General features: G+C 37.7%; 1 protein-coding gene across 1 annotated transcript in view; it reads right to left on the bottom strand.

Moving 5' to 3' along the window:
• Positions 1-12,138, bottom strand: part of FBN2 (fibrillin 2) — a gene marked incomplete at both ends in the record, with an annotated part of 178,819 nt that overhangs the window by 67,857 nt on the left and 98,824 nt on the right. The window contains 2 exons of the mRNA XM_082335529.1: positions 1,083-1,220; positions 6,372-6,491. Coding sequence (XP_082191655.1) covers positions 1,083-1,220; positions 6,372-6,491 — 258 coding nt within the window. The remainder of the gene's footprint in view (positions 1-1,082; positions 1,221-6,371; positions 6,492-12,138) is intronic.

Below are 12,138 nucleotides of genomic sequence, written 5' to 3'. Positions count from 1 at the left end.
TTACTTACAACAAGTGAATAGTTGAGGAAATTAAACCTTAGACAATTACTTTCTCATATGCTTTCCTTAAAGGAGACCAGAATGCTCAGCACCTAATCATATCAATCTCTGCACTCAGATGTAGCTGAAAGGTAAATTTCCTGTCAAGTTGCCTGAAGATTTAAAGCTTTAGTGATGCCAGTTATCACTAAAGGCTTTTTTCGCACTGCAGCTTAATAAAGGATCTGAGCAATGACGTTATTTTAGGATATGCATGTCAAATGTCGCATGATGTAGTGATACAAAAGCTTGCTGAAATTTAACTAGTTAGAGATTCGGAAATTAAATGGTCAAATGTACCCAGTCTGAGCTAATTAGCTCTCTAGATTGATTAGTTTTTGATTAGTTTTTCCAGTCTAACCTGACCATGCTGCTTCCTGGAGTCCAAAGTAATATCTTTGCTTGATGCTGCACTGCACAGTTAAGAGCTCTGTTGGATGTTGTTTGCACCATGCTTGTTAGATGGGATACATGTGCCCACAGTTACTGTTCCAATTAAAAATGAAAGGCTAAAACGTCCTGACACTGTTTCAGCTGCAAGTGGCATTATTCAAACCTTATGGGGAGAATGCGGCACAGTATTTTTCCCACAAACTAGAGCACAGTTAGAATTCCTGCTTCCAACTTCTAGACCTAGCCCTCTAATCTAATAGTAGGACTATTCTGCAATCAATAATTGTACATAAACTATGTGTTTGAAAACAGCTGGAAAAAGTGTTAACAGTCCGCAACATAAAAAGCCCTCAAGACTTTTACCAGATATTTCACTTTATTATTGTAGTCCTTACTTCCCTACCCCAATGCACAGTCCCTGTGGAGACAAAACATGTAATTATTAAAAGATTTATTCACATGTTATTTCCTGGCAGCATCAAAATTATTAGAATGATCCCTGATAGCGGAGATTACAAGTGATGCCAAATAAGACAACTTCATTTCATGGGTTTTTTGTTGTCTGTTTGTTTTCTATACAGAAAATGATGAGAATCTATCTCGTAGTATTTCCTCTCTTCTCCCAAAAGATGCAGGATATGAGAGCATACCTAATTCACATCGCTCACAAGGGCTGCCCCAAGCTGCTCCTAAGGTAGCACAGCATTCAGATTTCAGTGTGGCACCATTGATGTTGACTTCACAGCGACCATCTTGGACATTAAGCCAACAAGTTCCCTTCAGGCTATCTGCAGTGGAATAGAAAGCAATATGGAATTGTCACAGCAAAAAGAGCTGGTATGCCATGTTCATGCTACCAGTAGACAGAGTACCAAGGGAGCGCAGGCTCTCTTTTAAAAGAAAACCTTACATCAGAGTAACTTTGTACACATTTCAGTTTAGAAGTGGTGGAAAGTAATAGGCACGATAAGTAAAAGTGTGCAACAGAGCACACTGTTTGAGGCATTTTATAGTCCAGGTTGCACAGCTAGCAGAGGTCCTCCAGTTACTACAGTTGGTTTGTTTATATATTTTATCTAGAGACTGATCGGTCTAAAATACACGAGTTACAACAAAAGCAGAGATCACAAATTGGGACTCCCCCTTCCAGCTGACTGCCTAGACCACTGGGTTATGAAATCCAGGTGCTCCTGCCTCTCTCTCACTTGGTGAACCTTCAAGGTTGTCGGGAAGGAAAAAAAGATACACATGTGGGGGATAGGGGTGTGCTATATTCTTTTAGGGGTCTGGTTCTGTTGATGCATTAGCTATGCTTTGAACATGCCTGTTAGGTTATACTCCACTCTCTGCTCCTGAGGGCTCAGCCCCAGCACACTCAGCTCCTGAATCAGAAATTGGATTGCCAGGCTGGAAACGCAGACCAGCTCAGGGCAAACCCATTCCAGTAAGTGCCCAGCCACATCAGGCAGCACCTCCTGACTGCTGCCCAGGCTAGACAGCCACTGAGCAGAGGGCAGATTTTCAGCCAGAAGTGCTGTCTCTGCTGCTTGAAATCTTCTGAAATCCTTCCTTTTAGGTACCCAAATCTTCAAGTCTTAAAATCTATGCTTTCAGTGCCCAAGCCGTTTTTTAAAATGTCAGTTAGATTCTAAATCAGTTAAATACTTTAAAAGTTGTACCTACAGCACCTTTGCTCAGCACCTTTACAATGTTACACTCAAATGGTATAAAATTTCTTGAAGCAGATTAACAACCTTTGTGATCAGATAGCAAAAGCAGTATATAAAGATCTAACCCGGATTGGGAGGTCAGCCTGGGTAGAGCTTAAATGCATGTGCATACTGGGAGTTCAAAGCTAAGCAAGTGGCCCAGATGAATTGAATGAGATGACTAATGAAAGAGGAATAGGATTTGGCTTTAAGATTTACATATATTGTATGTACAAAAAGCCAAACTATCATTAGGTGCTGTTGATCTAATATATGTTGATCTACTAATACCTCACGTTTAGGAGCGGTGTGTTTAAGATAGAATCATTCCGGCTTACTTTTTTCAAACAACTTCAACTTTCCTACAAAATTGTCATGTTATGAAATTATGGAGACTATAAAGAGCACAACCCTTCTTTGGCTAAAGTAACAGGAAAAAATTTGGCCCAAGAATGTGACTGGAATCAGCCCTAGAAACTGGGCAACATAATTCATTAACAGTTAAAACACTGGTATTATTTAGGTTAATGTTGGTTTCAAACATGTGGGGCAGAACACTGCACTTAAACAAGTGCACAAATCAACGAAGGGTATAGAAGACTGGAAAAGGCATCTTTTCCACACCTTGATCAGCCTTTAGCTAATAGACTTGGGTTAACATAACAAGACCGAAGACAAAACCTGGACAGTCATTAGTTGGGTCAGCTCTTACCCAGTCATTGGATGGGCATGTCTTTCGTCATCATATGTCCCAAATTCAGAGACCAACATCGGGAGAGGGAATGTAGGTTCTTTAGCTGCTCTTTTACGCCTCATCCAGCTTGCTGCCCATTTGTTGATGTCTCTGCTTTATGTTATCAAAATGTCAACACTTCCATTGCTTTATTCAGTAGAAGTTTCTTGAGCTCGATATTATTTAGTTTTAGTAGCCAACTTTACAGGATGGAAAAGTCAAACTAATATCTCAAAAATGATATAAACTATACAAATTAGCAGGTGACTTTCCTTACACCAGCTGCATCTACGTTATCCTGCCAAAGTCTGCTTGTCTTATCTTTTTCAGGCTACAAGTTAATTTCCTTTATTTTACATAATCTCTCTTGTCCATAAGAAATCTACAATGGGCAGTCACTGTGACTTCTGCTTTGGTGAAAACGTTATTATCTAGCATCAAAGCATTTTTTCTGTTGCTTGCATCTCTTTGATTCTGACTTGAAGAATAATAAATGCATACTACAGGAAGACGGCAGCCTACTTATTGTGCACTGTATGAACTCCACAAATCTTGACTAAAATATGCATAAAAAGCATATATTACGTGCATATTTCAAAAAGCACAAATGGCAGTATCCCTACTGCATGAGCAATTCCCAAAGTAGCAATGCAACACTTGTACCCCCAATAGATGTATTTCAAAACAATTCAATTTTTTTCCTCTAAAAGTGCAGCCTCAATATTGCAAACACTGTCAGTGTGCAAGCAAAATAAATTCAAAATATGTCAACATTTCTGCTGAATGCTTTTATTATAACTGCTGAACTAACAACCCTCATTTGCTGGACGTTTGAGCTTAAATTTGAGCACAAATGTTGTGACTTGAATTCTGACTGTAATTTGAGCAAGTCATTTTTTCTCTGTCTAGGAAAGTTCACAGAAAGAGACAAATGGCTCACATCTGTGCTCAATTTCTGCAGGTAATGTGGATGCAAATGGCTCAAGCCACCTGATTCTTCAGCCTTGAGGCTGATCAGACTGAGCAAAGGAACCAGAGGAACTGACAGACTGAAGTCTTCTGTCCACAAACTGAGTAAAGAACATGCATTAGTCATATAGCTTCTCCATATCAGATCAGTCCAACGTGCCGTACATGGCCTGAGTCCACGAGACAATGAAATAAGACGAGCAGTACAACCAAGTAGCAACAAACACATTGGAACAATACATTGTAAAAATAAAATTAACAGTGATGTTATGTTAATCCTTTTTTATTCCGATACTGTTGTCCTTGCTTTCACTTAAATATTTTGTGCCATTTTTAACTTCAATAACTTTAATCGTCATCATGAAAGAAAGAAAGAAAAACTGACTCTTAAAATGTAGGACTGATTCTGGTTCTGACATGAAAGCCAATTTGAAATGAAAGAAAAACTAGAGAGGAGTCAGAATCTGACATTACCTTACTTTGATCATTGTTACAAAGAATACTACACATTTCCAAACTATAATACTACTTTAGCCATACATGTATTTTTTGGCATATGCTTTTCATATCTGATGCTACAGGAATGCTTTACAGGAGCAATCCGCTAAAAAAATTAGGGCAAATACATTCAGTATACAAGTCTTTCACTGCAGTGGTAGTGGGGAAAAAACAACTTGCTCTACTGCAGAGATTTAAAATGGCATACATTTGACAAGAGCATTTGCAAATTTTTCACACAGTAAATTACCTATAACTTCCAACCCCTTACTTACTTTTCAATAATCCAGTCTGCCCTCCTCTCATCACTACCAATTCCAATGGAAATTTTGCCAAGGTGGAAAAACATACAACTAGGCTCTAACAGTATAAATCTGTATGTCTTGCATTAGCTGTACTTCTGACCCTTCAGTCCTAACATAGTCTCACATGTAGTACAGAAAACTCTTCCTGAGACGATTTTGGACAATGCAAAAAAATAATGATTAGGCTCACAGTATACAGGTGGCTCCTATTCTTCACTTTTTATCTGACTGTTCAGGTATTTTTTTTTGTTTATGTTTTATGTTACTTATCACTAATATTCAGGCCAAATGGGACCTCACACTGTAAACATTCCAATGGAAACCATTTACAAAGTAAATCCAGAACATTCCTATAATTAGGCCCTTAGTGAACTTGTAGCACCTTTGGATGTGAGAATACAACAAGATTCAAAATAAGCAGTACAAAAAAGCATAGGTCAGTGTGGTCATGTCAAGAAATTAGCAAAATGTAAAAAAGAACAAAAAAAATACTGAACTTTACTGGCCAGTGATGCTACAAGGAAATCTAAGAGAAGGCTTAGGCTCAAAAGTAACATTCACTTAAAAAACATATTAAGGCACAGACAGACTCAATCATTAAATGGAAACTTGAGTCTTTGCATTCAATTTCCTATCTTTAGAAAACTTTGGCAAGGCAAGAAAGCTGAACCAAGAATGCTAGACAAATCCATCTTAAAATAAAGAGGAACATTTAAAATTAGCATCCTCCAGTTATTAATGACACTCCAATCACTTATCCCACATATCCTACGGTGACTTCAATTATGTTACACAAATACGATGAAACAATGGCAGCTTGCAATCACCTGAGAAGTACAGATGTCTTCAATCCTTTGAGTTTTCTTGGAAAGGCAAGAAAAAAAATATTAATGAATGGCTTCCAAAGAAAATGCCAATGACATCTTGCAGACAACTGTTACTGCTAGCTCCAATAAAATTTGTGCAGTGCTGTTTTTTTTTTCAATGCAACAGAATCCTCAAAGGATGTTAACATCATTTATTTTTTTATATATATTTTGTGTATGTGTATATATAAAACCAAGACAACACTCATGTATATCTGCTCCAGTGGCAGGGATCCTGACAAACTCAGATCTGTCTTATTCACCTTTACTAGCTTCCTACAAAAGAGGTAAAGTATGAGATTGTGCTATAATGCAAAAGCCACTAATATTTCCTTAGAGCTAGGAAAGACAGTCTTTGCAGTTTATGAAGAATGCCCTGAACCCTAGAAGCCATGTGCTTTCCTATCACTATTTGAGTAGATGTTCCTTCAGTTTTACTTGCTTTCTTGTCTCAGATTTAAAAGCGACCAAAGAACTGAGTGGGCATTTCTGCTTCACAGTTTCTCGATGACCAGACTAATCACTTATAGCTTTACTCATATTCTCCCAAAGGACAAGATAATTCCTGTTAATAATAAGACATCCCCACGCTCTCACCCACCAATCGATACCTGTATTTCACCACTTTCACCATAGTTTGGACATCCTCATGAATTATGTTTCTCTCAGTTTGTTCCTGCTCCCATGGAAGCAATCAAAGTAGTACATGTTTGTTTGGTCTTACCTACAGAACTAGACATATTGTCTGCTATCATCGGGAAATTACCTAAATACATTATTTTCTTGCTTAATTAATCAATATGATCAATGTTTTTCAAGTGAGTAAGAAAAAGAGGAAATAACCGGAGGAAATACCCACCAATACATATCAGTCCTGTAGAGTCCAACTTGCTGCCAGGTGAACATTCACAATTGAAAGATCCAAGATTGTTCCTGCAGGCACCATTGACACATGGACTGTTTTCACATTCATTTATATCTAAAATCCAGGAACAAAAGACACTGTTAGAACAACGATTTGATTCTGGAAAATATACATATAAATGCTGCTGTGGACCATGATTTGCCAAGACTGCCTGGTATATTTGCCCCCCACCCCCAGAATGACATTCAAAAGATATAGGGACAGGCAGGTGGCATGTATGTGCATGTGTATAGCTGCACATATTTTGAAAGTGTTAATTAAATGGCTCTTTTCTACAAAGACAGTAATTTCCAACAACTTGGACTATACAGTTTTCCAGCATCAATTATAACTGTCCTTTGAGAAAACAAACCTCTTTTTTCATAGAATGCAATGCATTCCCAGCCACAACATGCAGTGCACAAACAGAGGCCTTATTGTTTCTGTCATTTATGGCTCCATGAGGCTTTGGAAGAATTAAGAAAACTCTGTCAGAAGCAAAATATTACAATGCTGGCTGCGATTCTCTAGTTCTGGAAAGTGTTCAAGAAACAGGAGTTGAAACTGGAATACTGTAAATGGTACTTCCCTCTAGCCCCTAACTCCTTCTATTTATTACCCCTGTGAGTTTTTTAAGCCTGTTCACATGTAAGAATAAGACCCCTGCAGACAGTATTATTTTCTGGTTTTTTTTTTTTAAAGTGAAATCATTTTTCAGATTAAAACAATACCAGCAAATTCTTTCAAAGAACAATTGCAGATGCATATCCACCATTTCTTCCTGAACTCAACCAATTTCATTTTTTGATTTGGATCCTGAACCAAGCCATACATTCTAACTCAACCAGACAGTTCCTTTGGTGGGCCAGAAATAAAACTGTTCAGTGCTTGCTTATGTTTGCTAGCGGTTCTTGAGGAATAATGTCATATCCATAAACTAAAATAGCCTGATAAATTAATGCAGGATCTAGTTAAGCACTGGAAACATTAATAGCATCAAGACATCATTTTCAAGACAAACTAAAATATCTTCCTTATTTTTCGGAAGTCATGAAAAAGGTACCATTTGTTATTTGATATGTTATGATGCATCAAGCCTTCATTTCACTAGACATGTATACTTTCATGATCTTCTGGGGCCATAGGAAGGAATAGGTGTTTAAAATACCAAGTTATGTATATATTATTTTAAAAAAGAAAGAAAAGAAAAAGATGGAAAATTCCCAGAAAACAATAAATTTAGGAAACTGTGATCCCTCTCTTCATGCCAAAAGCAAGGATTTAATTTAAAAGCTGATTTTCATAGTCCTTTTACTTTATAGAATTACCTACAAAAAGCAAATAGGACCTGTCCTTGAACATTAGCAAGTTTTTGAATAGCGACACAGCTTTATGTTTGTGAAGTCTACTCCTAAACTTGTGGATTACCCAGCTTACACATTAACCATACACAGATGCAGAGATATAAAATCTAGGAGGCCTTATTGGGTCAAGGCAGTGTGTTACATGAACACCCACACAGCTTCGATGGCTGGCTGTACTGGGCTAACTGCGCTGGCAGTGCCCAAGCTGGGAAGCCCCATCCTACTATGGGTTGGTAGTCCCGTAGGGCATTAGGCAGAGCTTCCATGTTTCTCTGCAAACAGCCTGCTTAGACACAGTTGGTTGTGTTGTCTCAGGTTGGGTCCTGAGTCAGCTTACTATGGAGAGTGCAGCATGGTGTACAAGGAGATAGGGCCAGGCCAGGTCTGGCACTGCTCGTGTACTGACTTGATGTGCTGGGAAGTGCAGTACACAGGTAATCAAGTAGACCTAGAAAGTCAGTTAGTTCTGACAGAGTAAGCTCTAAGTCCCTCTGTATCCGAGCTGGCAATCTGGAAGGCTCACCAACATTTATCTGCTCTGCGTCCCTTCTCCCTGCTGTAAATACATTTCACACTTTATTACCTAAGGTTTTATTATCCAAGGTATGCTCCTTGCTTCCCACTCTCTCCCCAGGCAGCAATACCCAGTAGTGGAGAGTACTCTCTGCTGCTTTTCCAGAGAATCCAAATATCTGGTTCCCACAATTAGAAACAGATCACACTGACACAAAGAACTCATCTTAACTCATCATTCTTCCTTTCCATCTGCCATCTTACTTTCACCAGTTTGGCTAGCTTTAAAAAAATAAGAAAAAGTGAAAAGACAGGAAAAATGAACAACATTTAAGCTGCATATAGTTTCTCCCTGTCAAAGGTATCAAATGTTCACTGTCTCCTAAAAAGTCTAAGAACAAAGGGACATCCAATGAAACTGGCTGGTAGCAAAACAAGTAAAGAAATGGTTCTTTACACAACAGGTAGAGAAACTGGAAATCCTTGCCCTAGGATGCTGAAAGCTTGCATTAATCAATGGCAGTCTGGACAAGTTCATGGAAGATAAATTCACCAAGGTCTGTATGAGGTAAGGATCCTACTTCTGGTGTCCTAAGTCCCCAAACCACAACTGTTGGGGATGCAGAGAGTATTTTTGGAAAGTAATGTTGTATACTTGCTCTGTTGTGGGTCAGAGGGATCTTTGAACAGTCTCTTTATTTATGTCTTTGCTTTTATGCAGGTACAATTGTCTGTCCAGTCACTTACAAGTGCTCTTCCCTGCTTTTAGCTAAGATGCAACTTCAGAGAAGTTCCCATGAGGGACCAGGCATAATCTGTGCCACAGAATCTTTGGGACTTTTGGACACTAAAAACAGTCTCCACTAAGCCCATGTAAAATGAGACTAACAGCTTGGCCACACATTTTCAGAGTAAAGAGGCAGCACCCTGACACAAAAACTACTCAAGAAATTTCAAGCAGCAACAGCACAGAGAAGCAACAGCTTTTTAAAGAAAAGGCCACAAGGTTTGCATGTTTCTAAACACACAGATCAACATTTTCTTGGAAATTAACAAAAAGTTTTGTCTGAATTTTTTAAAGGCAAAATTAAAATCTAGTCTGACTCAGACACCCAGTGAAGAAAATTATAGGTCAAGTGCTTGAAGTCTGCTGAAGGTATTTATAGCTGAAAACAGGTGATTTTCATGTAAAGTGTCTCATGGTTTTAACAGCTGGCAGCCTGACCACACACGGGTCTGCACATATACAAGGAATGTGCAAGATAGAACACTGTAATAAGCAGATAGTTGCCACTATCCAAAACATCACTTCAATCATATTCAGAATATAAAAAAATGCATGAAACATAAAATATTTCACATTTATAGATATAATATCAGGTTATCATGCCTATCTTTAATTCTCCCTGATACTTAGCAAGTTAGGTTTACAATCAGTTTTCTTCTAGGAAAACACATCTTGGATTTCAGGTTTTCAGAGTTAACAAGAAACCCAAAGCTTACAAAAAATAGTTGAGGGCCACACCTGGAAGTCAGTGTCCCCAAAACTACAATCAAAGATAAGTGAATAAGTGGAGATAGAGGAGCCAAAGCATCTAAAGTTCAACACTTTATGAAGAGTGAAGCAGCTCTCTTGATTTCATAGGCCATGTTCTTCATTTTCTGCCCAAAGACAGTGAAAGGAGAGAAAAAGACTCAAACTGAACATACTGGTGACCAAAAATGGGGAAGAACAGAAAGATGATACACCATTGTCAGAGCTGAACACTTTCTAGACTGGGATAACTGCTTGTGCATTTCAAACCAAAGTCCGACGATCTCGTCTAAATCCTCACTCAAGTTTGCATCAAACATGTTCCTTGGCAAAACAGCTGACTCGATCTGCCAGGCTGCTGCTGTCCACAGGTAACATTCCCCTTTCATCCTTCCTCCTCCTTTTTCTCCCAGTCTCAGTTTCTACCCTTCTCAAGTGCCAGTGCAAGCCCCTCATTGATACGACAGACAAATAGTCACTTTCCATTTTCTGGGATGAGAATGGCGAAAGTTGGTCGCCAAGACCAGGGGTGAGGGAAGATGTATCACAGAACCAGACTCCTCCTCATTTCACTTTGCCCTGATGCAGGTGAAGGAATACTCATCCCATTTCTCTCTACGGAGTAGAAAGAGGGAGAGCAGCTTTCACTGAGGATTAGGGTACGCCTGTCTGGAGGCATTAACTTCTGGTTGTTTCTAAAACAAACTTGTGACTATGCTCTAGGCCTCTAACCCCCCAAAAAATAGTTTGTTACTTTCTGCATTTGACATGCTTCAGCACTATGCTAGGAAAAAGAAAAAAAAAAACAACCAAACAATCAAACAAAAGAAACAAAACCCAAACCCAATGCTTTTGGGTATTAACAGGTTTATAAATATTATAAATTTATAATAATAATATTATAAAATAATATTAAAATAATAAAATAATAAAATAAAAATAAATATTATTGACTACTCCCTAAAACCACCATTCAGGAAAAAAAAAAAATTAAAGGACGAATGCACTTCAGCATTAGTGCTCTGCTGAATCAAGCAAAAAAGTATCCTATGCACAATGTAAAGAAACTCCAAAAATTGTTTCCATACACCTTCTTATAATAATATTAAATGGTAATTTTAGCAAGAGTGAGCAAGAAACCAAGTTGATTTTAATACTGTTTTATATTTTAAAATAAAAGACACTATGTATGAAAATATTTATCAGGGCTTTGTGTAAAAACCATTTTTTTTCTTAAGTAAAGCGAGTGTACATTGTAAATGTCAGAGAAACAAAAACTAAAACAGTCCACTGTACATTCCTGGAAATGAACTTCAAAGCACATCTGGTTTACGTTTAACTAGTTATGTCACTGGAAACGCAATCTAAACCACAGAGCTTGTTGTAAAAATCTCAACTTTCACAGACTCTGGAACCTCAAACAACTCCCCCATTCCCCACAACAAATTGATAAAAAATTTCAGTTGAACTATAAATGAAAATAGTGAAGCATTTTATTGTTTCTTCACAGTTACTGATGAGAGTTATATTAACTAAAAATATACTGTAAGTAATAAGCATCAGAGCATTTTCAGAGCAAAACACAAAGCTTTTGGCTACAGAAGTTTTTTTACAACTAGTGAACTTGTAACTCCAAACCAAATTATGTCGTGTTTCTTTAAAAACAGAATTTGGACAGAAAGAGATGGATTTATTCCTCTATTGCCAATGTAATACATTTAATAGGTTTTATAGACAGTGTTATGCCAAACTCCTCTTGATCAGCTTTTTTACCTGAGCAGCTAAATTTAAACATCAGTCTATGAGATTCAGAATGAAGATGACAGATCCTTCACAACCGAAGTAAGTTAATGTAGATAACAATATTGAAAGAAACTGAAAATCCTTTCGATTCTGCTGTATAGACAATAAAAACCGAGAAGTATTTCAGGGTCATTACACTAAACTATGTTCAGACAGAAAATACTCTCACAAATCTCAAGTTTTAGTTAATCATCAGTTGTTTGTTGTTTTTTTTTTCCAAATAAGAAAACACGATTTTCTTTCTTCCATTAACAAAAAGTTTTATTATTTTAAATATTACTGCAGCACTCACGCCCAATCACAAGCTCATTGCTCAGAGTTCAGCAGTCATACAGGATTATGAAATACAGCCAAGAGAAGCACAGTCACTGTTATTCCACAAAGATGGCAAAATATCCTCCTTTTCAGTAACAAGCTAAACCTGATGACCACCATGAAAGGGAGATGAGACAGGGACAGATCTATCCTTTTTTAGAATCTTTTGGAATATCAGATAATACTCTTTCAT

Source organism: Platalea leucorodia (assembly GCF_965183815.1).
Source record: "Platalea leucorodia genome assembly, chromosome: Z".
NCBI lineage: Eukaryota > Metazoa > Chordata > Aves > Pelecaniformes > Threskiornithidae > Platalea > Platalea leucorodia.
This window is presented reverse-complemented; position numbering and strand designations above follow the sequence as displayed.